General features: G+C 42.7%; 1 protein-coding gene across 2 annotated transcripts in view; it reads left to right on the top strand.

Annotated features, from left to right (window-relative positions):
- Positions 1-23,257, top strand: part of LOC118778337 (MOB kinase activator 3B) — a 49,293-nt gene extending 26,036 nt beyond the window's left edge. For both annotated transcript variants that reach the window (XM_036529837.1, XM_036529838.1), the window contains exons 3-4: positions 15,641-15,843; positions 21,751-23,257. In XM_036529837.1, coding sequence (XP_036385730.1) covers positions 15,641-15,843; positions 21,751-21,780 — 233 coding nt within the window. In that variant the 3' untranslated portion in view covers positions 21,781-23,257. The remainder of the gene's footprint in view (positions 1-15,640; positions 15,844-21,750) is intronic.
- Positions 23,258-27,773: the final 4,516 nt, after the last annotated feature.

Raw genomic sequence — 27,773 nt, 5'->3', positions numbered from 1 at the left:
TGGATGGGATAAAATGATAGTTTTTGTTTGAAGTAGGCAGAAAGCTCATGTTAATCCTTGGAAATGCCTCAGAGAAGCGGCAGATTGTAGTTCATGCCACAGGAAGGGCTATCTGTTGCAGCTTTGTCAGTTTTGGATGCCCCATTGAGGAGGAACTTCCTGTTGCCAGACTGTGCCTTCCTGCTTCATAACAACTGGAAGACCCTCTGACCTCTCTTGACCTCTGTTACTCCCTGGGGTTTATTTTGTAGTGTCACATGAGTTTTCAAAAAAGGAAGTGTCTCACCTGCTGATGTTTTGATTTTTGAAATTATTTTTAACTGTTGCTTGTTTGATGAAGATGACGATGAGATATTAGCGTCAGTTGTTTCATTACTTATAGAAATAGCTTGTCTGACTTTGTTCTTTTGTGTAATTACATTAACTTACATTACATTATTGTCATTTTGCAGATGCTCCTATCCTGAACAACCTACATATGTCAGTTTTTACATTATCCATTTATATAGCTGGATAAATACTGAGACAATTATGGGTTAAGTACCTTTCCCAAGGGTACAGCAGCAGTTTCCCAGAGAGGAATCGAACCGGCAACCTTTTGGTTACAAGCACTGCACCTTACCACTATGCTACGCTGCGAGTGAAATATGACCTTCTGACTCAACACGTCATTAACATCACATGGAGAGGAACATACATTAAAAATTGTATTTAAAACTACTGTGTTGAATATTATAGTTTTGTTCGGTAATGCAGGCAACAGTAAAAGGATAATGATGGTAAAAAGTTAAAAAAGTATACTGTAAAACAGCGAGACACCAATAAACAGCGAGGCATTTATTTGCTTTAATTACTTTAATCGGTATTTATTGGAGACTCGGCGATAATAAGAGACCTGCGTTTATTTCACCTAAAGTCCTCAGGTTTCTGCAAGTTATTGGTAGCTGAACTGACCAGGAAAATTCACCAAGGTTTTTTCCCCAAGTAGCCTACTTAACAAACATTATACAGCGCTCTTTGGTAGCAACTCAAAAAGGAATCACTAAAGTTAAACATTGTCATTGCAGCCTATGATGGGAGAGCACAGTCTGTAAGAATAGCAGTATCACTGTGAATTTAGGCTATGATCCAAAAGACAGCTTGTTCTGTTTGTTTATGTTTAATCTAATTCATGAAGAGATGAACACACATAAGGCAAACTGAATTCCCTAAAACAACCTAATTTAGCCTAATGTAAAAAATGTAAACTAATGTGCTGCTCATTAAGAAATAGGCCTAAAGCATCCTCAACAAAAGACATAGGAAACACACTGGCTAAAATTATGCTTGCAAAACGATTTAATTTACAAAAACCAAATTCCATTTAACATTTCAGCTGTCAATGCTATGCAGTAATGTTAAAATTAGCCTATTTTATTTTCTGCTGTGATGAAACTTCAATAGACAGAACAGGCTACAGTAAAGCATCTTCAACATATTTAAACAGTGGACAGTGAATAGACTAAACATGTTTTTTTTTTTTTTAACCCATGTGTGTTCCTTTTCATAGCCTGGAGAAACAATAGGGCTACCTTTTCAAAACCAGTGTTATTTCGTTATTCGTTATTTCGCCACAAAAAAAGCATTTTAACCCACTGCTCTTTCGTTTCATAGTCACGAAAAATAAATTTAATTTTCCCCGGCGTTCATTTGAGGCAGGCATTTATTTCACTGAAAGGGTCACGCATACCGGCGATTATAAGAGGCCTGCATTTATTGGAGACTCAGCTATTATTGGAAGTCTTACGGCCTGTATTACGTACCATATATGTTGTTTCATAGAAATCCGAACAAAGCATTTTCCTAATACCTACCATGCTCAGTCATGTAACATATGTTTAAAACACGTGGGCACATGGAGACAGACTCTTATGTTTCAGGTCAGTTCTATACTGCCTTCCACAAAACCAGACTGCCATGAGATCACGTGAGGCTGAAATGTTGTTTACTGTACATTTCATTAAAAAGCAGCTCTTTCTGTTCATAGCAATTGTTGCTTTTTTTGTTTTTCATGCTTTCTGTAGGATTCCTTGAGTTTTTAAACTTGAATCTTCATGGTTGTGACAGTAGTAGTCAATTATAGTCGGTTTTGGCTATATAAAGGCAAAGTACTCAGCTCCGATCTAATGTTAGTCTGTATGTTTTTCCCCTTCAGAGCCGTGTTCTTCCGTAATTACACCAAGAGTGAAGATAATCAATCTAGTTTGTCAGGAACTCTGTGTCTTCTTGAAGAGAAACGGGAGGAATTTAATGAGAGGACACAGTGAACTGTATTGTCCACATGACTAAGCATGTATGTTATTCTCATTTTTAGGTCTCCTCTGTCTCCTGCTGTTTTGTTGTATTTGAGAATGCATTTTGTTTGTTATACACAGAAGATATACTAAGTTTTTTTTTGTCTTCCTGATTCCCTCCAGGACTAATGAGAAGGGAAATTCAGAGGTGAAACACGCTTCTTCATTGGGCAGCGAGAAGGGCCACTGACAGTCAGCTTGGGCTCCAGAGCAGAGTATCTGATCAGGCCCCCTACATGGCTTTGTAGTCAATAGTGTCTTCCACACCACTGTCCCCATGCAACTATTTCCATTCTATGAGTGGCTCTGCTCGGTGTGTTGTCTTGGCAGCATGCCAGGGTAGGAATCTGTCAGTTCTAGGGATTTAACGATACCAAAAACTCACTGTACGATAATACCACGATAAAAAGTCCACAATACGATTTATCACAATATTTAAAAACGAAGAAAAATGATGACTTGAAGAAATGTCCTTTATTAAATAATAAATCAACATTTTTTATTTGTATAAAATTAGTTTTTCCTTTTAACTTAAAGTGCTTCTGCTTTCCTTCTTTAACAAAATAAAATAAAAGTAGCCAGCCATGACCTAAGCATGTGCAAAAAATTGACATGAATTGTCTTTGGCAATGAATGATTGAACTATGTATGTACGATTGCGAAACAAAAACAATACAATTTTTGACAAGGAGAGATAGTAGAACGCAGCTATACTACCGAAATAACCATGTAATATCCTGGTAGATTTTGTCACAGTCCCACGACGGCATCGAGACATATTTTTATCGCGATATTGTGAAATTAGATATATCATTACATCCCTAGTTAGTACCCTCACAGATTACCCCAAGGACCTACCCAGAATAGTGTGCACTATGTAGTTCTGGTATAGAGGCACAATGAGACAGTTGCAGTTTTCATGAATGAATTGTTGAATGAAAAATTTTAGGATTCTAAAGATGGCAGACAATTGTACTGAGAGTGAACCTGACACACATTGTGAGAGGGCTGCTGTGCTTTTTTCAGTGACCCTACTGCATTGATCTGGCAAGTGTTGATGACCCTAACACTGTGTCACCGTGTCTGTTTATGTAGCAGACAAGAAAGAGAGGAGAATACAAGGGACTGGTAGGTTTCAGAGGAGGTTGGGGATCAGTTGTGGAATAAAATGCTGAATGGGTCACCCGAGGCTGCAGTGTAGCTAGCTACAGTAGCTGTGTAGGCCAGACAGGTGTTTCGCTCCTTCAGTTACTGGTTAGCATGGGCAGTACTAGGACCTTAGATAAATTAGACTCTAATGTACGCTCTTGCTTATCCAAATGATGGATGGCTTTTATTTTTCCAACCAAGCTTCTGAAAAGATGGACATTTGCCAGTAAACAGAATCTCTATAGCAAGGTATTGTTCAGGTCTTTCATTAAAAACACTTCCTGTAAACACTATATTAGGGAAACACATATTGTATATTTAATTAAATTCAGTCCAATTCAATTTTATTTGTATAGCGCTTTTTACAGTTGTCACAAGGCCTGAGACCCCCTGAGAGCAAGCCTAAGGTAACAGTGGCAAGGAAAAACTCCCTAATTTACAGGAAGAAACCTTGAGCAGAACCCGGCTCAGAGGGGGAGCCCATCTGCTTCTGGCCGGCACTGGGCAGATAGAATTACATAGAATACTTGAAATTGTACAATGTACTTTAAGACATTTGAGTTTTGATAGACAGCAGTAAATAACAGTAATTATAAAATGTATCCTAGAGAATGTCCGGTTCTTGGCACGCAGTTGGCTTGATAGGCAGGGCAGCGAAGTAGCAGGACTGGAGATCGGGGTGTGATGCTTGGACTACAGCTCCAGGCAGGAGCCCGAAGCAGGGACAGGAAACAAATAGAGAACAATGATTAGTGGATGGTAAGAATGGCATGAATGTACAGCAGAGAGCCAGGAGAGGAGGGACAGGGAAAAAAGGTGCCAGTGGGCAACAAGGAAAAAAACCCTGGCAGACTAACATTATGGCAGCATAACTAGGGGACAGGAGGCAAGGAACTGGCATAGTCATGAGGGCGGCCCTAAGGCAGTCAACACCAGTTCACAGCACAGAGTCCATGCCATGACAGCAATGACCACTTAGTCCACCAGAGACTCTATGATCCACACCAGCACCAGGCTATGTCCCTCAGCTAAAGGATTTACTGTATAGATATGCTTTTAGCCTCGACGTAAAGGTGGAGAGAGAGTCTGTTCCCCGAACCATGGTAGGTAAGCTGTTCCACAGGAGAGGGGCTCGATAGGAAAAGGCTCTACCGCCTATAGTAGTTTTGCCCACTCTTGGGATGATGAGAAGCCCAGCATTTTGGGAATGAAGGGCTCTTTGTGGAAGGTATGGATGAAGAAGGTCCTTAAGATAGGGAGGGGCAAGCCCATTTAAAGCCTTAAATGTGAGTAAGAGTATTTTAAAATCAATCCAGTATTTAATGGGTAACCAATGGAGAGAAGCTAGAATTGGGGTAATGTGCTCAAAACGTTTAGTTCTAGTTAAGATTCGAGCAGCTGCATTTTGTACCAGCTGAAGGGGTTTTAGTGAGACATTTTCACATCCTGACAAGAGGGCATTACAGTAGTCTGATCTGGATGTTACAAAGGCATGGATTAATTTTTCAGCATCATTAATTGATACAATTTTCCTGATTTTAGCTATATTTCTCAAATGGAAGAAGGCTGTCCTAGAGGTGTTAGTTATGTGAGTTTCAAAAGAGAGCTCAGGATCAATAACGACACCAAGGTCTTTGATAGCTGCGCTCGAGGAGAGGGAGACACCATCAAGGTCCAGTGTAAAGTGAGTGAATTTGCTCCTGATTGAATTTTGGCCAATGACCAATATTTTGGTTTTGTCTGAGTTAAGGATGAGAAAATTTTGCGCCATCCATTAATTTACATCTGTTAGGCAGGCCTACATGTTTGAGATATTCAGAGGGACATCAGGTTTGAGTGATGTGCATAACTGAGTGTCATCCGCATAACAGTGGAAGCTACTATCATATTTACAGATGATATCGCCGAGAAGGAATATGTATAACGAGAAGAGCAGAGGCCCAAGCACAGATTCTTGTGGTATACTATATCTTACTCTGGAACAGGCAGAAGATTCATTGTTAATGGAGACAAACTGATATTGTTCTGATAGATATGACCTAAACCATGATAGAGCCTGTCTACTTATGCCAACCAGGTTTTCGAGGCGGTCGAGGAGGTTACGATGATCGATGGTATCAAAGGCAGCACTCAGATCAATTAGCACAAGAAGAGAGATACAGCCATTGTCGCAAGAGTGTAGAAGATCATTGAGCACTTTCAGGAGAGTGGTTTCAGGAGAGTTGCTTTGAAACTGCTTTTTCCAGGATTTTTGAGAGGAATGGAAGATTCGAGATGGGCCTATAGTTTGACAGGTCATTGGGATCTAGACTGGGCTTCTTCCGAATAGGCTTGATAACTGCTACTTTGAAAGACTGAGGTACGTGTCCAGATGTAAGGGAGGCATTGATAATTGCAGGTAGTAGCTGTTTTAGGAAGCTGGTTGGTATGGGGTCTAGTTGGCTGGTACAGTTATTAGATGAATTGATAAAAGAAAGAAAGTTGCTAAGTTCAATGGGTGTAAAAGAGTCAAAGCATGAGGCAGGCCTAATAGACGCACATATGTTGTCTGGGACGGGACTGGCCAGACAGGAGGCAGAAGTCGATGGAAATTTTTGTATCTTGTCTCTTATCGTTATGATTTTACTATCGAAGAAGTTCATGAAGTCATTGCTACTATGAATAGCTGGCACTTTTGGGTTAACTGATGCAGGACTTTTAGTTAATCTGGTGATAGTGCTAAACAGATACCTAGGATTGTCCTTATTTTTCTCAATAAGGGTAGAGAAATATTTGGATCTGGCAGCTATGAGGGCATGCTTATAGGTTAGTAGACCTTCCATGCCAGGAAAAAAACTTGTAATTTGGTGGAGCGCCATTTTCTTTCGAGTTTACGCGTGGCTTTTTTGAGAGTACGCGTATGGTCATTGTACCAAGGTGCTAGCTTTTTGTCTCCTTCCTTTTGAGAGGAGCAACAGCGTCGAGAGTTTTACACAAAGTAGAGTCAATACTGTCTGCAAGTAGATTTATTTCAGTTAAGATAGGGTTTGAACATAGACTAGAGGAGATTTCATTGTACAGGTTGTATGATCTAGGGAGCTCATCGATAAAGGCATTAGCTGTAAAAGAAGAAAACATGCGCCTAGAAGAAGATTTGGGCTCCGAGTATGTGAAGCACATTAGCAGTAAATTGAAAGAGATGAGATAGTGGTCTGACAACACGGGATTGTGTGGCATAATTTCTACCTGGTTAATATCAGCTCCATATGTGAGGACCAGATCTAGAGTATGGTTACAGTAATGTGTGGGTTTATCCACAGCTTGATAGAGTCCAATAGGTTCAATGATAGACAAAAATGCTGTTCTGAACGGGTCATGTTCATTATCCATATGCACATTAAAGTCGCCTACTATCACAGCCTTTTCTGTATTGACAACCAGGTCAGATAAAAAGTTGGCAAATTCCGATAAGAAGACACTATAAGGGCTGGGTGGCCTGTAGACTATTACAAGGGTAAATAGCTGGAATGCAGTCTTGTCAGGATGTGCAAAGCTAAGTACTAACAGTTCAAACGAATGAAAGTTATAGCCAGGTTTAGTGGCACGGAGTTTGGAGCTGTGTACAGCAGCAACACCGCCACCTCTGCCAGTAGGTCGAGGGGCCTGGTGATTACTGTATTTGGGAGGAGTTGATTCATTAAGAGCGATAAAGTTATCAGGTTTAAGCCATGTTTCGGTCAGGCATAACATATCAAATTGGTGATCAGTAATCAATTCGTTTATTAACATAGCTTTAGGTTGTAATGATCTAATATTTATTAACCCAATCTTAAGGACCGTTTGTCTACAAGTACTACTTTCAGGTTTGTCAAGTTTAATTTTTATCAAATTATCAGCACAAATGCGCTTACTGGATGTTTTTAAGAAGTTTGGGACCGCGAATCGAGGAGCAGACACTGTCTCTATGGGATTGAGTTTGAGTGGTGGTTCAAGGGAAAATGCAGACATCTGTGTAGGACAGAAAGTCTGCTGCCTGGCCTTGGCCCTGATCAGTCAAGGTTTAGAGGAGTTCAGACTATGATCCAGGTTTCTAGAGAAGATTGTTGCACCCTCCCTCGAGGGGTGGATGCCATCTCGTTTTAAAAGACCAGGCCTCCCCCAAAACTTGTGCCAATTACCTATAAAACCCACGTTGTTAGAGGGGCACCACTCAGACAACCAACGATTAAGTGACGTTAATCTGCTATAGATTTCGTCACCGCGCCGCATGGGGATGGGGCCAGAGAAAATATATCATTTTGACTATTAAATATAGTTACATGTTGAATGTAAATATTTGATGCATGAGCAACACTAGTGTATATCATATTGAACATTCAATGTACAGCTGCTGGTTGAGCTAAAATAAATGAAGGTTTGCAATGGTCAGCTCAGGACACGCTTGACAAAGACACACGTGTCACCGCTCACTAACGCCCCATGTGTGCGTGAAGCCAAAACCTTATTGGCCGCCTGCCATGATGTCACGTGATGTCAACGGAAAAGAGAAAGAGCACATGTTTCTGAGAAGCCGGGCAGTGGGGGGGAGGGGTGTGTAACTGAAGCGGTGGTTCCAGTTACATTCGCTCAGAGTGTGTTTTGGGTGCTTGTTGAGAGCAACCACAAAGATGCAGTCATAGCTTTCAGAACACACATATTACTAGAATTGTACCTTCACTTTCCCTGGGATGCCTCCCTACTCTGGCCTCTTACTGACCCCCCAGCCCCAGCCCCAGGTCAGGGTACCTCCCCTGTGCCCCCTTCCTGTCTTCTCTGTCCTGGCAGTCTCTGTAATCTCTTGATAATGAATACCTTGAAGGACTCTTGTCCTATTATCCGCTGCTTGAGATACTCATTACCATCTCTTCCAATTACCTCACAGGGCTCAGCTGGACCAAGCCTGTTCTGTTCAGAGTGCACACAGTGGCCCTCAGAATGACTTAAGTGCAATCACAAAGAGGAAAACAATAACAGAATTTATTCTCTGGGTAATTGTTTAGATTATGCCTTTTAGTCTGGCGGTGTAATTTGTCCTTTTATTGGTTTAAGTGCACTTCTTTTACTTTAGTTGAAAAGGCTGACAAAAGAAAATATGTCAAAGGGAAAAATGTGATTTTCATTTTAATGACACATCCTAATTCTGAATGCTGTTCTAACTCAAGTCCTTCTGCACCAGGTGGTGCTTGAGGTGATGTCAAGGGCACACCGCTGCTCATGTGTCTGCCAGCCCTCAGTTTAAGTGCTCTAAGCAGTTCCTCCCCATGGGTAGCCGGGATGTCGGCTGCTTTCCCTTTGTCTTGGGGGTTTATTTTAAGAATGTTCCGGAGAGAACGGAGGGTGGCATTCTGCAGATGTGACTTAGGTGCTCGCAGCATTTCACATTATTTCGGGAGGAGGCTACCTCAGCCTGTTGTTGTTGTGGGTTGCTGGGTTTGAAGGTGATGTTAGGCCAGATACTCATTTCACTCCTTGGTGCAATCACACGTTGCTTTCCTTCCTTCTGAACCATACGGGTGGAGACCGAAGATGCTCCCGCATAATTAGATTTTTGCCGTTCGGCTCACTTCCAAGGCCTGCAATACCCATCACAGCATGGAGAGAGCTAGGTTTGCTTTGCCGATTCCAGCACTGATCCCCCTCACATAGTTACCATCTGTTGACATATTGTTGCCAAGGTAAGTCATTTTTTTCCTATTTCCTCCAGTGGTTGGCTATTCGTAGCAAAATTTAAGATCAATTGTGACATTCCATTGCATAACCATATCCCCTCTACGTTGAAGTCAAATGGATCAAGCTGTGTTAATTAGATGCAGATTATTTTTATTTTTTTTTTTGGTCTTTCTATACCAATAGCAATGTCCAATCCATGCTCCATCCTCTGCTGTATATTTTTCATTATCAAATCCACAGCTCAGATGAAAAGAAATGGTGAGAGGATACATAGTTGACTTTACGCCCACTTGTTATGGTTTACCAGGTACTGACGTACTGTTCAGAACCTGCAACAGTGTCAAGCTGTGATGACAGCAAGTGATGACTGTCTGGAAGGGCTTTGATATGTGTCTTCCTGAGGGAAGTCATTGTTGCCATTCTTTTGGAAGTCCACAAGCACCATGTGGTGAAAATTGTCCCACGTGTGGCTCTGTTCCAAGATTGGCCAATGCCCAGACTGTGGCCTGTGCTGGATTTTTCCGGAAACCTCCATGTTGCCTGCATTACCTAAACTGCAGCTGTAATTCTGCTCAGTATTATATAATAGAAGCTGTTCCTGGTTACAGCCAGCGTTGGGATCCCTCTCCAGAGGCTGTGGTCGAAGTTCTATCTTTGGGATCCTGACACATTCGCTCGCTGCTTACCCTGCAGATGTTTATTTTCTTCTTCTGAGCGGTCTGACGCAGTCTCTGTAGGGTTTTTTGTTTGACCTGGCGCAGTGTCCGTGCTTTGGGTGATATCTGGGTGATTTTGTGGATGTGTTTGTGTGTGTGTTCACTGTGTGTGGTTACGGACAGCAGCGCTTGAATCGGGGCCAGTAGCGTCTTAACTCCCACGGCCTGGAGCAGTATGTCACTGCTCATTAGATGATGGCATTTATTGCCTCATGTCTGTCATGTAAACGGGACACGTTTCAAATGTTTGAATGTCCTTGCAGAGGGGCCATTGTAATAGCTTAGTTTTTCAAGACCGTATAAAATGGTCTGGTCCCACTCAGCAAGTCCTTTCATAGAAGGATCGCAGCTGAAACACAACAGTGCACTCAATGAAGTTCCAATGGTCACACAGTACCGACTGTATAAAAACAGTTGAGCTAAGGCCTGTTACTGAATGCTGAATGCAGTAAGAATATGCTGTGTGTCATCACTGCAATCTGACTATGGGAGGGGCTGTTTTGTCCACCCCAGTTTCCTGTGTCTGAAAATGTACCTCTTCAAATTTGTAACTTTATGCAGTCAACACATTAGATCTCTAGAAGTGGCAATAACCAATTGGCAAGGCAAGTTTTCTGCATTAAAAGGTGTCTATAGAGCTGACTAGTTGCTAGTAAAGCATTAATCAGTGCTAAATTAAATGACCATAAAGTTGTCAAGATGGCTAGTTATCTAAGTAGCTGTCCAGCATGCTAAGGTCACAAGTATCTAGCAAGCAAGCCAAGTAGACAGCGTTTTTTCCAGGAGGTCCACTGTTCTTTTCACACCATCTGATTGATCCAGAGGTGGAGTGGAGAGCAGAGAGACATCCGATCTTGCAGAGAGCACAGCTCTGGAGCCGCGCTAAGCGCTGCATGGTGTTACAGTTCCCCAAACAGAGCGTGCGCAAGTGTGCAGTCTCGCGCAGCAAACGACGAAAACATCTGGGGCGTGGATCACGAGAGCCAGAGGAGCCTGCGACGGGGGTGGGAGGGGGTGCGGGGCGGGGGACCACAGCTGGAGGGCCGAGCCGTTTGATTCGCCCGGCCCTTTGATCCCGTCTTCCCCCCTTGTTTCCTGGTAGGAAGAAAGTTCCAGGCACAGCCTCCTGCAATAAACTCCCCTCCCTCCCCCACCCTCCCATCTGCGTTCCTGCCCCCCCCCCCCGCCACACGGATTTAAAGGCGGGGGGGGGGCACGTGGAGTCAGGCGTGAGGCGGGCTGGGATAAACAATCGGCAAGCCGTGTCCTGAAATAGTTGTAGTGGCGGCGGGGGGGAGTAGGAGTCTGTTGTGGCGTTCAGCATTACAGACCATGTTAAATAAATGGAGACCACAGCACAGCAGTCTCAGTGAACATGGCCTGCTTTTTTTTGTTTTGTTTTTTTTTTTGGGTTTTGCTTTCTATGAAAACAGCACACATGAATCCCATTCTTCATACCATACATTTATGTAGAGGTCCACGCCCTCCATCAGATAGAGTTGCAGTAATATTCCTAGCTTTTCTTCCCAGTGGGAAATACCAGCAGAAGTTTGTATGGAAATCTGAATGTTGGTTATTATTATGATCATAAATTATTTGCTTTGCGGATGTCTGTGTCACATCTGTGTACTACAGGGCTGCGCTGAGGAGTAAGTGTTTTTACGGCGGTAGTTTAGTGAGTAGAGCGGACTCTTTAGTGAAATAGAAAGTTAATTGATTCGAATTTGAAGGTTCATTTACCTTTGCTTCCTCTGCTAACCCATGCAGTAAAACGTAACACAGGTCCAGGTCCTTTCATCTTGAGCACAAAACGTTTTACTGCCCTGAAAAGTGAAGAGTGAGAGAACTATTATTCACTCAACTTTCCATTAGTGCAGGGCTATTTTGAGTGTAAGTGGTTCCGCTGGTAAGTGTCCAGAAGGATAACATACTCTTAGAGGAACACCATTGTGAAGCACCTGGTGAGAAAAACAATCACACATGGTACCTTCCGAACGTTTCGCCTTAGTTCTGTTGAAGTAAGAATTGTGCTTCCTCTTATGTCATTCCAAATACAAATGCATTCTGATGTACATGCCTGCATTCAATTTGACAATCCATGCAGCTGGTGTAATTTCTGGATGAATTCAGACAAGCTATTTTGCATAGGGTCGCAGTAACATTTTGTGGGTTTTAAACTACATTTGCTAGATTTGGTCCCACAATTCTTTTCTCTGGTTAATCAGTTTAGCCAGCAGAATACCTTGTCTTTCTGCACCCGATGTAGAATTGAATGTTTCAGAATGAAACTATCATTATTCGGTGCCTTTATGTGGATTCAATGAAGCATAAATGCAGTTTGGTAGTAGAAACACTGAGGATCATTTTTGTCTTTTTCGCCAAACTCAAACAGGTACCTCCCTTAAAAGAACAGGCATCATGTTGACGTGCCTGTTTGGAATGAATCACGGCCTGGCTTTTGAAGAGAGCCTAACCAAAGGGTTAAAGGCTGACACCCCTGAATCAGTGCCTAGCTAACTACAGGCTCCTGTAAATATCAGTTTAGTGTACCTACCCTCCCATTAGATGTCAAAACAGTGCAGCTGTGCATGGGAAGATGACCTTGGCACGAGAGCTTCATCAACAAATATTTGTTCTGTCTGTACCTTTTCATCCAGAGTCTTGTTTTCCTCTTGTTAGGTTTCTCCAGCATGTTGTTATAAATGACACATTCACTCTGAATTTGTTATGGAGCACATATAGCAATCTAATGTCTGGTAGATATTTCATGGCTCTCCTGTGTTTGTGATATCGTACTACACACCCTGTTTATTGTTTGTCTGGTGAACCTTTGCAGGTTTTAAGCCATTCATATACCAGCTGAATTGTGCTTTTGGAGATATTTCAAATGCTGACTCAAGTTTTATATCCAGAATGTTATTGCAGCAATTCCTCCAAGGGATGTTACTTGCATCTCAGTTGTCATGTGTTGAATGAGCATTTTAACCTTCACTGTGGCAAACAGTGTATTGGTTGTCCAGTCAGTATTGTTAAAGCAAAACTGAACAGAACTGGTGCCTGCCCTCCCCGCAGTCTGTATTTTAGTGTGAATGAAGGGAGTGATTCATGGATTTGGCCATCCCGAAATCCCGAAATCCACTACAATCATGCTGTGTTTTTTCCGAATTATCTTTGCAGCTTCAGGGAGTGATTGTGAGTTTTGTTGACTCACAGTCAGAATCCTGGCGATCAGAGACACGTGTTAGGGCACTCTGAAATGGCGTGGCGTGGTGTTTGATACACACAGCTACTGTTTGTCCAGCTCAGTTTCAAATCGCATGATTTCATAACAGCTTGATAATTAATGAGGAGACTGAACTTTTTCAGCTTCTGCGTACTTGCTGTGCATTTATGCCCCCCTCAGTAATGGCTACGCTGTGCGAAAGATCTACAGCTCACAGAGATTCATTGCAAAACAGCCATACTGAGGGACTTATTACAAACCTGACATTTTAAGGATTGCAAGTTGCATGCCGTGCAGAAGGTTATGCAATAGCGGGGATTAGGGAGGTGTCAGCGGCCATTTCCTTTGTATTGGCTAAGTGGGCCTGGCAGAGGGGGGAGCAGCACCTCAGGGGGTACGGGAACTGGTCTTGGGGTGACTGTCAGACTACAGTCAGCAGCCCACTGCTGCCCCCTGGCTGTCCACAGTATTACTGAAGAAAGGTCAGCTAAGAGAGGTGCATTACAGGCTTCCCAAGGCATGGAAGACCAGAGAAGGAATGGCACACATTTACCAAACATTTAAACTACAGTGGTGCATTTGTTTGGAAGTTTTTTTTTTTTCTAAAATAACTCAATACGTCTGTGTTGTCAGGAGGAGAACATAAGCACCCCTCTGAAAGTGGGATCTGAATTGCCAAGCAAAAAATAACAAATCAAGTCAAATTTATGTAGTTTTATTTAAACAATGCCACCCTATGTTACCAAAGAGAAGACACACCTGCAGGTTATTAAGACATGTTGTCAACATAGACTGCTTCAGTTTGTAAATTGATAGGCATATTGTATATTGGATATTTCGGTATATGTGATTGTTTCATGGAGATATGTTTTGTGGTCCTCTTATATGAAATATATTTGTATGCATGGCACTTGATACTTCTATTGCAAAATAAATAGTGGAAGCACACCAGTAACGCAGTGAAAAAAAAACTGTTCAAAAGAAAACTGAAATGCAGTCACAGTAACACTCCTTGTTTGCTGCTATGTACAGTATTGCTGTAAGAGCACAAAGGGCACTTCACATAGCAGCACAGTTTATAGTAAGCTTTTGTTGTGAAACAATGGCCTTTAATTCAACACCATCCCACTCATACCACATGCGCACAGAACACAAATGCACACATACAGTCAGCTGCACACACACACACAGTTATGTTTTATCCAGTATATGATCTATGGCTTCCTTTTGCCATTGAGACCTGTTCACAGAGCAACTTGCAATACCATAGATACACAGGCTTTATTCCTAGGAGTCTGAGGACAGATGTCGGTGTGGAAAGGATTAAGCTTCCGAAGTTTAAGCTTCCAAAAGCATCAGTATCAGCGTCCTGCTATGCGGCGCCAAACCTCTAGGAATGGTTTTGTGGTCCTATTAAGTTATATCCTGAGACATTACCTAAAAGTCCCTGAATAGCTTCCAAACAACTGACCATACAGTAGCTCCTCTTACAGTCTAAATAAGCAAAGGTGAGAGCTGAAACAGTAGTTTTATGGCCTGTTTTTTAAATGGCTGTAATGGGAAAAACATTTCCTTTTCTGTGGGACAGCCGTGAGGCTAGCTATGCCAGGACCATCCTGTTTTTGTCGGAAAAGGTGCAGAGAGGGCTTCAGGAGCTGTAACGGAAAGCATGCATATGCTGGCGTTTAGTGCATCTGATGGGTGAACTATAAGGTGCCACCATTTGTAATGCATCATTCATCGGTAAGAACACATGGTCCCGGTCAGACGAGTTGGAAGACCGGATATGGACCAAAATTATTCACAGGCATTTAAAGCAACATTCTTTCATCACAGTCCCTCGGATGACGTGTGCTTCACTTTGGGGACTGTTTCACCCATTTTCATCACCGCTTGAAATCGGCTTACAGGACTTTCACGCTACTGATATAACACATAGAAAAATGTTTAGGGAATAGGTAAATAGTGTCGTTTTTCATGTATGTGTTTTTATTTAAACCAGCATGCAGATGCCACAGCCACTGTACCTTTCTGCCTGTCTCTCTCAACACGTTGCTTAAAAGCCCATTTGTCATTTGAAATATGTAAGAATGCTTTTGTCTGTGGGAAGTGTTATGGGAGTGTCCAGTTTATACTCGTTTAAACCACAGCACTGCCTACAGGCTAAAGGGGTCTCATATGTTTAGTCATCCGTTGTTTCTGTTAATGTAATAGAACATTTCCAGAGAATTCAAACAGGCCCTCAGGGTGCCCTGACCTCTCCCCTTGTCTTCTCCTTAATCAGGGGGAGGGAATCTGGAGTTTCTAATCTGGACAACATTGACCCAAGCCTATCTGGGATTAAGTTATTATCCAGATCAACACTCAAGCAATCTGAGAAAGGGGAGACCAGATAAGATAAAAGAGATGAAGAATGAGATGAGATGGGCTCTGGTGATCACATTTGCTCTCTCTCTTTCTCTTTCTCTTTCTCTCTCTCTCTCTCTCTCTCTCTCTCCCTCTCTCTCTCTCTCTCTCTCTCTCTACCCCAGGGATCCCTTTCCCCAAGAACTTCATCCAGATCTGCAAGAAGATCCTGTGCCGCCTCTTCCGGGTCTTTGTGCATGTCTACATCCACCACTTCGACCGCATCATCCTCATGGGGGCCGAGGCGCACGTCAACACCTGCTACAAGCACTTTTACTACTTCGGCACCGAGCTCAACCTCATAGACCGCAAGGAGCTGGAGCCGCTGGTGAGTGCGAGGGCCAGCGTGTGACCGTAAACCAGAATTACATTATTTATCTGTTTATGAAGCCTCCTATCTTCAGTTCTGACACAGTGACTGTTTCTACGGCTGTGTTATGTGCTGCAGTAATTTCAGCTAAGCTCCATTAAAAAGGGGTGACGCAATAGTGTCCCACAGGACCACTCCATACTGCTGAAAGAATACACGTAAGTCTGAACACAGCGGCAGTGTGTGTTATCTTGTAGGTCACTTTCACAAGTCTCTACCCTGTGTGTTTTTGTCTTTACGGTGTAATGCACTCACACTGGGAAAAAAGGAAAAAGATACTGTGTTCTTAGCAAGCTCACCAGAGTCAAGGCATGCAGACATTGCATCGCCTGTATGTGTGACGCCCACTCGGTTTGAGAAGAATTGTCATTACGATTCCCTACAAAGTGTCCTGCTCACATAAAGAACAGGGCGAAAAGTCCCTCCATCATGACGAGAGGGTCAGACCAAGGTGTTACCAGGCTGTGAGAGGGAGAAAAGTTTAGCCAAAAATAGGATTAACAGATCAGGGACTATGTTCTCTCCTTTTTTGGTGGGACACATATGCCCTGCAGCTTAACTCAGATCTGCCATCCACAGGCAGCTGTCGTGACTTGATGGAACTCCGTTTCTGAAATCCAGGTGTGAACAGTGGGCACAGACTGCAGCACAATGCTGTGTCAGATGGAATGGATTCTTGAGTTCACTCTCTTGGGCTTACCTGATCAGCTGGACACTAGTGAACATGGGCTCCACTTGTGGTCATTCAAAAATCTGACTTCCCTCAGATTTCAGTTTTCCCAATGTTTAGTATAATTTACATTACATTGCATTATTGTCATTTAGCAGACACTCTTATTCAGAGAGACGTGCATAGGTTACAGCTCTATCTGTGAAGGAGAGCCTTCATCTTTCCCCCAAAACTGTTTAATTGTTTAAGTAACGTTAAATGTCTAAGGATTTTGTCTTAACAGTTAACAAGCCTCACCTGCTGAATCAGGCTTGTTAGTTAACAAGCCTCACCTGCTGAATCAGGCCTGTTGGTTAACAAGCCTCACCTGCTGAATCAGGCTTGTTAAATACAAGTGTGAGCCTGCAATGCTTGGAGAGTGAGTTTGACTGTGTGCTCCGGCTGGTTCTTTCATTTGGTGTTTTTTTTTTTTTTTTTTTTTTGTGTAAATAAATTTTTGGTTTTAGAATGTATTACAATATTACTGAGGCAATTGTAGATTAAGTACCTTGCTCAAGAGTAAAACAGCAGTGACTCAGGGAGGAACTGAACCAGCAACCTTTCATTTACAAGCCCTGCTCCTTTCCACTACACCGCACTTCTGCCTACACTTCCACGACTACTTATGCCTCTCATTGCAGTGTTATTCTTACATATTGTGAAAAGCTGAGTAGGCATTACAGTCATTATCGTGTGTGATTAAACATCAAAAAGGAGTTCAGAATTAGACTGTCGTTAGTGACGACATAAAGAACCACAGCTGCCTCCGTCCCCCGTCCCGCAGCCAACACGCAGATCCCCCAGACCGGAGACACAAATGAGCACTGTAAACAGAAAAGCGGCAGACAATCAACAGTGACTAACGCAGGCCCGGGGAAACAATCGCCGCTTTCTCCGCATTATCATAAGAAATTCCCATGATCGGGCTCGGAAAATGCCAACACCCACGCGAGTGGGAGCGGACCAAGAAAAGCAGCCCACTGTGAAATTGTGGACGCATAACTGGCTGCGTCAATGGATCAGCAACACTAAATCTTGCATGCGGAGAACCTTAAGCAGCACCAGGAATAGCGCTGGAGTCAGTTAATATCGCAGGCCTGTGTGAGGCTTTGTGCATGAGCTGCCCCTGTACTATTGACAGCATGCACGACTCAGGCCAAGTGTGTGAAATGTGAAGTGTAGTGATAAGTGAATAGACTTTATTTCTTCATAACTAGGCAGCAGTAGTTTGTAAGTCATTCATGACAGGGTTAAAATGTTCATCGTAATGAAAGCCAAAATGTAAATATGGTAGGGAAAAGCTCCATTTTGTGTTTTGTTTTTTTTACTATTATCACTAAGACCATATACCAGCTGACCCTGATAAATGTCCGCTGATTGAACCTGGTTTTATTAACTACACTGTCTGCGTTTAGCCCACGCTCATTTTCTACATACCTTGTCCAGAGCTGGTTCAAATATCCATGTGATTATATAATACATCATATCTGTTATTCTTTTGAATTCTCATAAAAACACCAATTCAGAAGTGTACATCCTGAGAACGAGACTGATTCCCAGATGCTTCTGTTGAACGGCTGTTTTGCAGCAATGATTTCCGTAAAGCAACAGAATTGTGATTATGATGTTTGAAAATGCATGCTCAGTGTCCCAGCTGATGAGTGGCCATGAGATAGAAGCATAACCCTAATCCAATAAGAGAAGAGAAGAGATGCCTCAGACGGGAGCATATGGCGAGTCTCAATGCTCAGTGGTACTGCAAGTCAGGTGATACTGTATGCAGTGGTCTGGTTGTAACCATGTAGATGTTAGGAGAATATGCTGGCATCTCTTCTCTTTGTTCTGTTTCAGCTCTGTTGTAGAGGTTTATTTCCCTGTTTACTTTTGAAAATGGTCCGAATGTGTGGTGAGAGAGCAGATGATATCCCACAATGCAGCCACAGTGATCATATTACTATGGGAGAAGAGAAGAATTGTTAGTCATGAGCCAACAGAGGACAGTGGAAATGACTCAAGCATCCATACTAATTATAGCTCTTGCTAATTGATTCAGTTCAGCATAGTCAGAAATATTAGATGCGGGTGGTTCTCATGAGGATATGCATGTCAGCAGCATACGCAGATCAGAGATGACTATCAGCACTAAATTTAACAAACAAGCAAGCAAAAAAACAATTTCCAGCTTGACCAAGCCGTTACGCTTCAGGGAGGACCTTCTCCTGTGGTCCTTTTCGGAGAGGTAAATTATTTTCCTTGTGGAAAAGTTTTAAGTTTGGCTATATCTTGGACATAAAGGAATACTCAGAAATTCATAAAAAGCAATAATGCAGAAATACTTTTTCCTCCTGCTGCTTCGCTTCTGTGTGTGTGCTTTGAAATGGAAATATGAGGAGGTTTTGCCTGAGGGTCAATTCCTACCATTTCTAATAAGACCGATAAGATTTTTTTTGGTTTGTTGTTATGTATATGATGAAATGAATTTACACTTTAAGGGGGCAGAGCTAGGGATCTGAAATCGTTATCATGAACATGAGGTTTCAAACCCAACTAGGATTCTGTCCCCTTTATTAGTGAATTACTTTAAAAGCAGCTGTTCTGCCAAAATTTGCCCAAAAATCCAAAAAGTAATGTAAAATAATAGGATTTCATAAGCTGATGAGTGGTAAAGTACAGTACCTCAGACTAACAGGATTTTTGCGGATGAGCCAAGGATGCTGGGAAGGGGCTGAGCGTGACCGCTCTCGCTCTGGAGCTGCAGCAGCTCTCGCCCCTCCCATCTGTCCACAGCATCCAGATGGGGGGGGGGGGCCAGGGATTTAGTCAGTCTGACCGCGGTCAACAATGCATAGCAGCGACAGACGGCCACCTCACGCTGGCACAGATGGCTTTGGCCGTCTCCGGCTCCTCTGAGCAGTTTGGCCGGGCGGCGTTTCATTGTTCAAAAAAAAAAAAGATCCAGCTCACTGTTGTTTGTTGGGCCCAGCTGCCCAACAAACAACTTTTGATGACAGAACCCATTTTGGTTCTGGTGCTTCTCTGTGAGGTAACTGGCTTCCTCACAGTCGCCAAGGAAAGAAGTACAGGCACGAATCATGGCTGACCCAAGAGCAGCGGTGCATCTCACCGATGTGCAGCTCACAGCACGCCCTCGATGTGCAAACATCTGCTCCCTTGTAAAGTGCATCTCCTCAAGGAATCCCAGGTCACATTGCTGTGTACTACATTCAGCACACAGCTGCTTTTGTCAGGAGGGGCATGCAGCATTTGAGCTTTACTTTTGGAAACAGAAAAATAGACTTTTTTAGGAATGAGAAGCTGGGAATTGTAGGAGAGGCACAGCACCTGTATTCCCTTAAAATGTCACTTAAACATCATATTTTTTTGTTATATTCTTACATGATGCATAATGTAGAGCGTGACTCAAACAGATATCTCAACACTCAAAAGTGTCATGAAGAAAAGATATATGGTGATGTTTTAGATCTGAAGATAGCACAGAATACCAGGGATAGCCAGAACAAAGTAAGCGATGAATACTAACCAAAAGATTGACATCTGTAAAAGAGCTGGGTGACTAAAGCACACACACACACGAGTAAAGACACAGACGTTTTTATTGGAAGAGCGAGTCTGCTCACTAACCACATCTCACCTGTGGTGGAAATTGTTCACAGATTTTAGCAGAATGCAGAGCTGTGGTGTTTTTTTTTAATGTTTGTTTCATGTAGTGCTGGTCTTTGCTGTAAGTCAGTGCACGATTACGGAAGTGTCAGATCTGGAGAAGAGAGCAGAGGAGGGAGACGTGCACAGAATGGCTTACAGAGCACACGTGACACTGACAAGCGCTCTGCTCACCTGCTGCCACTTAAGGCAGGATCAGGAGGCCTGAGACAAGTCAGCAGGTCCAATAGCAAGCAGCACAGAGGCCTGCAATACTGGGAGTGCAGCCATGCCGATATGAGCAGACTGTTGTGCTGCCCTAAATGTCTACAAGGCCTTCGAACACTCCAGGCACAAGGCATGCTTCCTCAGTAGACAAACAAGTTCTGCTCAAGATTGTCTCCTATATGGACTGATTGCGTTTGGTTGGGTAACAATACATTTAGTCATTCACCATCACCCAGTAAAACTTAATCAGTCCATCCAGATATGCAGTATAAAACCTTGAGAAAATGTAATTTTTAAATGAGGAGACATTTTTTACTGAAGATATGAGACATGAGAGGGCAGCTGTAGTCTTGTTGTGAGATTGAAGTCACCTTCTTCTAGTCAGGCAGTAACTGTAAAAAGAGGAGACTTCTACTGTTGGGGACAGACCTTGTGAGGGACATATCTTTTTGGTAAATACCCTAAATTCAGTCTTGGTGAGCAAAAATCTGCTCTCACTCTCAAATGCTTTGTCGTAAATGTACATGCAGCTCTGTCAGATCACATCTTTCAGCTTGCACCTTACATACAAACCTTGAAATGACATCTGCACAAACCCACTTTTTTCTCACACTGCGTTCATCTCCGCAATCTTCGGATGACCCAGATGCAAGGGGCGCATGGCGTGCACTGCGCCCCCATTACTGTCGCATCTGCTGCATCTGAACGCCCCCCAGAGGGTCCCGGGACAGCTGTGAACCTGCGATTGCGCAAGCCCCCGGAACGGAATGGGCATGTGAACACTTACCCGGCCCGCCGAATCGCGTGAAAGCGTGAGATAAGGCAGGGAGAAGCACACAGATGTAGCAGGAGATCCGCATTGCTCTGTCGCGCAGGGCTTTGCCCGCTGCCCTGCTGTTTTCCATCTCCCAACAAATGAGTTTGAGTGTGGAGCATTGTGATAGACGAGGGGCCCCACTGTAAGCATCTACTGACCCCCTTAATTAGGCTGACACCTGCCCTCACAGGTGTAAAATTTAAAGTTTAGTGCATCCCTTCTTCATTTTATTGTAATTTTTTTCCAGGCATTCTAATTTAGTTGTATAATGGATGAAACAGCCTTGTAAATATGAATGGTGGACTTTTAACTGTTACGTTTAACTGAACTGTTTACCTGTCACTTTTAAGCAATGAGAGATGTTTTGCTTCATATGGAAGTTCTGTATGCATAGTCTTGTCATGGGTTGCTTATCTTTGGAAGCCTGAGTTTTATTCTCTTTGATTCGCAGAAAGAGATGACATCACGAATGTGTCACTGAGCTGCAGCGATTCCAGCCCTGGGACTAAAAGACTGCAATGAGGCGAAGGAGAAGTTTTAAAAGCAGAGAAGAACCTTGCAATCCCCCCGCCCTGCTCTTTACGCAGTGAAGACAGGGGGAAAAACGCACCAGCAGCGGCAGGAGTGACCGCAGCGCACGATGACATCACCCCACGACTCCCAACAGCCGGAAGGAAACCTGCTGCAACATCTGGACGCATGACAAAGAGCATGCTCCGGCGGTCATGCTCCTCATGTTTAAGGGTCCCTCTCCAACAGATGGCACCGACAGGGAGGGCGAACGTTTACACAAATTAGCGAAACAGCACCACCTGCTGTTGAAACAAAATCACATGTTATTACCATGGTAGACCCTGGCAGAAGAAGTGGCTCCAAACCAAAAGCAAAGTGGGCATATTCATCACTTTACAATTTAAATATTCATCTGTTGATGATACAACAGCTATAAACCTTTAGCTTATATTGGTCATGCTTTTTGATAATTCATTAACACTACAAAATAGGCCGTTGTGGGTTTTTTGGGGGGTTTCTTTGTTGTCATTATTGCTGGTTTTCCAAAAGGACAACATGAAATGGCAAGCCTGCTGTAAAGTGTATCCTCTATGCATTATACTGTATTTCAAGTATCCCAAACCAAATTTGTGGTGAGAATTGCTAAATTGTCCTATTGATTTGATGAAATAAAGCAGACCTTCATAGATAGCTTAACAACACACTGTTTATATTATATAGGAGGTAGTATTGAAAGATATCGGACTTATACCAAAAGTGTGGTTGTGTCTGCCATTATAGTTTACATACAGGCTAACTGTAGTGTTTCTTTAATCATTTTTGGATCAGCAGATTCCAGATTTGTGGGACTTAGTAAACCAGAAGGAGTGTGTGATGCAATTAATCCTGTATACTGTCTATGGAACAAACTGAAAGATATTACTGTAATGTGGTTCTGACTTCCTGCTTCATACCACAGGTACTCCACATTACTTTGTGGGAACTCAACAGGAAGCAAAGATGGGGATCAAGACATTCAGCATTAAAAGTCTGAGTCTCTCGTTTTCCCAAGCTCTTCGGGTTGTGGTTTCTATGAAATTCAGCATACAGGGACATTCGACAGTTAAGTTCATTTTGAACAATCAGGGGAGAGGCGAGTCTCTTTTGCAGTTTATAGCATGATAATGCGTTTTGACTGTGCTTTAGTTCCTCCGCCCCCTGGCCTACTTCGTACCACTGACGGGTTTGGCTCAGTGATACATGCCTATGTCCTGGTGATGAATTCAGGGGCACGGTCACACGCTCTCCCAAACTTCAGAGACCTGTAGTTTGCAGGAAGACTGCAAGAAACAGGCAGCACTTTCTAAGCGAACCACTTGCTTCAATCCTCCAAGGTAACAAAAGAGGTGTGTTGATCTTTCGAATGGAATATAGTTAACTTATCATTAACTCTTATTTGTCTTTGCTCTGACCTTTTCAAAGAAATTATCTTTGTTTTTTTGTTTCATTCATTGTTGCTGATCTCATACAACAAATAAACTTGTTCATGATCCCATGTAAACGCAATAAGCAATAAAACGTAGCTTGATTTGTTTAAATTGAAGTTTTTGTCTTTTATGGGGGAGTGTTTTGTGTTCTTTTTTTGAAAGCATTAGAAGAGGAAGGCTCATAGATTAGCCTTATGACTGTAAAGCTGTCGATGGGAGGCACATTGTTATTGCAGACGCTCTGCTCGGATTTGTGGCCACATCGAAGACATCTGTGAAATCCCATTGGCACAATAAGATTACGTTAGATGCAACAGCTTTGTGCCCGTTTGTGTAATCCTCTTTTTTATTATCTCCAGGCTAAACCTAATTATGCTCTCTTGCCTCGACAGCCACTTGTGACGTTGCAGGTTTGCTTATTAGGCCTGGGTTACACCACTGATGTAATGGTATCTGAAACAAGTTTGACCGGTTTCAGTGCAGCGCGTTCAGTGTCCGCGTTGATCCCAGAACATGGGTTAGTTGAAATTTGCTGCACGTCATGCTCTGGTGGAAAGTCAACAGTAGAAAATGCATTGTGGGTAATGTGCTTTTGTTGGGAATGGTGATCATACCCTAACGATGCCTCCTGCCACAAACACTGAGACCCTGGCTGACTCCCTGTCCAGTCCCTTCACCCATCCCCTAGACACTGCTCCTCAGTTATGTGCTACCACATGCTAATTTGTCATATTCTATGAGGCACCTGAGCTTATTAGTATAAATATCCACACGTATGGGTCCAGACATTACGGGAACGACAGTGATAACTCCTCATGACTGATGTTGCCTGTTGTCTATGTTTACTGACCAGAGACTGGGAGGGGGCTGTACTTGTCTGACTTTACTCTGTGTGTGCAAGACACAGAGTGATGGAGCTGGTAGTTTTGAGTGTTTTAGGGCCTCAGGGGAATTACGTCCATATAATGTCAGAAAGTGGACTTCTGACTACTACTATTGACTGATGACATTCTAATGGACATTCATACAAGTAGCAAGATATAAAATCATAATAATGGAAATATTTTTAAAATGAGAAAGTACAGGTGGCCATTATTATTGAGGCTACTAAGGGGTGGGTTATCAGTGCAGGGGCTTTGGTCTCGGGTATTGAAAACAGTGTTGCCATTCTCTCCTATAGCTGACCATCAAATGCATTCACAGTAGTTACTGAGTACAAGGATGCTTTAGAGAGAGCTCTAACACTCAGTGTGTATTTTACTCAAGAGAGAGCAGCCCGCTTTTAATCTATCCAGGCTTTCATTTACTCAAGGCTCCACTCACACAGATTAAGCATAAGATTTATTCTCTAGGTGGGTTAATAAATTGGAGTGAGGTGTTTCTTTATCCTTAAGAATCCCTCCTTAATGGCCAACAGCATATAAAGCACAGCCCAGGACACTCCTCAAGAAACTGGTCCCCTTCCTTCTGCTCTGAGAGACTCAGTCCTGACGCTGTCCATTGCTAAGAGGAATGATGTGGATCGGGGACTGAAAGGTGAACAGCTACAGAAGTCATCTGTGGAGCCAGTGAGGCCGTCAGGACCCTCCGCTCGGCACCATGGGAGAAAAGCCGTCCGGGCCGCCCCTGTGCCTGCAGATCCTATCGCTGGTCGCCATGGTGTGCTTCGGGCTCTACTCCATAGCCAAAGGCATCTCCTTCGGCTTCTTCAACTGGTGGTACATCCTGGGTGGGTCCTGCCTCGTGGCAGCCGCCTTCGCTGCCTTCCGTGTCTACGAGGTGTGCATCGTCATGGCCCAGAGCGAGATCTCCACGGGCCTGACCCCCAGGCAGCCTTAGGAAGCCACACTGACCGGGGTTTTCAAGACACTGCAGACCTCTACTGCAACTTATTGCGCATTTAACCTTTGAACCAAAATCCTTCTGAAGTCTTGAAGTTGTATCTCTGAAGGTTGTTTGAATGGAGTGCTTGAATATTAATGGTAAATGATGAATTTAATTTATAATTCAGTTTAAACTATAAAAAGTCAGGATGCATAAAAATAAGTATCTTTTTTTAATATACATGCAGACAGACGTTACAGTAGTTATGGCTATAGTATAAACAATTACTGCAATCATGTTTTTAACAATGAAAGCATATGAAATGTATGTTATTCAGATGTGATTTTATGATGTAATGTGCATTTTCTCCAAGACGCAATGAAAGATAATTGTGATATTACTATTATTAATCATCAGGAGAAATATGTTTTGTGTGTTGGTTTAATTTGGTGGGTGGTATAACATCTTTTTTGTATGCTGTTGTCCGTGTAGTGTTGTCAATAGTTGAATAGCTTAATGATTTTGTTTAGGTCTCCGGACGTTCTGTTGTTACTTGCACTATAATGAATGAGATGTTTTGACCAATAGATTTGATGTATAGGTCTAAAGTAAGGGTCCTAAACTGATTCTAAGCTGCACCCATTGCCCTGATGTTGGAGTATGGTGTTTGTACATTTTTCACCACAAGGTGGCAGACGTTAAATTGAATTGTGGACAGTACTTCTGCAAAAGTAGTCAGAAATACACACAATGTAATATGTAATATCAAATCCAAGCTCAGCCACTGACCAGCCTAAAAAAATAAATTGCGTAGGTAAGTAGGTGAAAAGTGCAATGCCCATCTATATATCTGATACCTGTTTTTACCTCACCACACTCTTTTTGCATGGTCAAAACTTGAGTGTAATTCCATTGCACAAGACAGTTGACAGTTAACAGCTGAAAGAAAAAGACTAGCTGGGTAACTGACAACATTACAAGCAAGCTGTGAGCCTTTAGTGCGAGCCGGATTGACTCTCTAAAATGTACAATTAAGCAGAGCTACTTGTGTGGCACAAAATATGCTCCACTGTAATATTATTATTTATTAGTTGTCTGAATAACAGAAAAGAAGGTAGATGTAAGGGTGAGGAAGTCTGAGCATATGGTGCATTGGGAGAGGAAGAGTGGGTAGTGATGAAGTTCAAAGAATCCAAACATCACAAAGCAATCTGGTTGGGAGATTGTAAACAACCTAAATATCATCGTGTCAGATGCTTGCTAGGACATGTTTGAGTTGGTTGCAGTTTCCCCTTCTCATAATTGTTCAGAAAAAGTACAGGAAAGTACAGAAGCAAAGACATAATCTATCAATTATTCATATGGGTCTTACGTGATTGCACAGAGCTATAAGCATGCCTTAAATTAATTAGTACTGCTCACATCTGTTATATGCACTATGTATTCTCTCACAGATTTGGTCAGTCTGTTGGTGATTAGTTTTGTGAAATAAATCTGGTATTCATAAAATTCCCCACATATCTTGAGTAAATTAGTTTATGAAAGCAGTTTCGGGGAACAGTTTTACATGTATGTTCATACACTAGAAATGTCCCATGTGCATGCTTTGTCTTCTTCTGCCTGCAAACAGTCATCCATCACATCTGTGCTGAAATCCCTCACTGGGACTTTCTCTGTCTTGTGTGTGCCATGAGAATCCAATCTATAGTGGGTTTATTTGAGACTTTGAAGGCATAGTGATATATCTGATTAATGCTGTTCTAAATTATACCATATAACCCTCTTATAAAACCCTCTCTAGAGGTACTGGTGCTGACATGTAGACAAATGGCTCCAGAGTTTTGTGCTGAAGACATAAAAATTGTGCTGGTGATTTGGGGTCTAGGGCATTAGTGAATATATTGAAATGAAGTGAGGAGGAGAAGGGGAACGTCCGTGTGAACACAATGGAAGCTGGGGGGAATGGGTTAAATTAATCTTCTGTGGATGGAGCAGAGGTGTTTGCTGGTCTGGTCTGTTATAGCAATAGTACTATGAAATGTAAAGCTGTGGGGTCCCGAGCAGTTCGGTCAACTTGGCGTTCGCTTTGAGCGCAGGTTGAGTCCTATGGCCTTAGCTTGAAACGGCCTTTGTCATTTGCTGACAGTGACCAGCGGTGAAACAAATTAGCTCCGTTCCGCAGAGGATAGCTTAGGGCTTCCTTGCCTCATTGCTTTCAGGCACCCCGCAAGTTGATCAGATCGTCAGCAGAGTAGCATCTATCGTTCAATAAGTAACCACTCCCCTGCACAAGCTTGCTGTGGCATTTGTAGTGTGAAAAACTGCTGTTGGCTGAGTGTGAGTGTGCTGGAGGTTTGCACTCGCCTCACTTCAGCACCCCAGCACAAGTACAGAGGCTGTTGTGGAGAGTAGAGCCTAATATATCTTAGTCATTGCAAAAACAGGGTTTCACAGAGGGGAAAAATCAAAAACATGTAACAGTGCATGTACAAGTACAGTAAATATAATGTAAATTACAAATGAAGCTTTGCTTCAGCTGACATTATACTGTATAGAAGCCAGTTTCTAAAAGAATAGGGTAATAGCTAAATCTGTACAATGGAGTACTCTGTAATCTGTCAGGTATTTAGCATTAAGAATATAACAGCACACACAAAAAGTGATGTATGTT

This window comes from Megalops cyprinoides, chromosome 5 (assembly GCF_013368585.1).
Source record: "Megalops cyprinoides isolate fMegCyp1 chromosome 5, fMegCyp1.pri, whole genome shotgun sequence".
Classification (NCBI taxonomy): domain Eukaryota; kingdom Metazoa; phylum Chordata; class Actinopteri; order Elopiformes; family Megalopidae; genus Megalops; species Megalops cyprinoides.
Note: the sequence above shows the minus strand (reverse complement) of the source record. Positions and strands in the feature narration are given on the sequence as shown.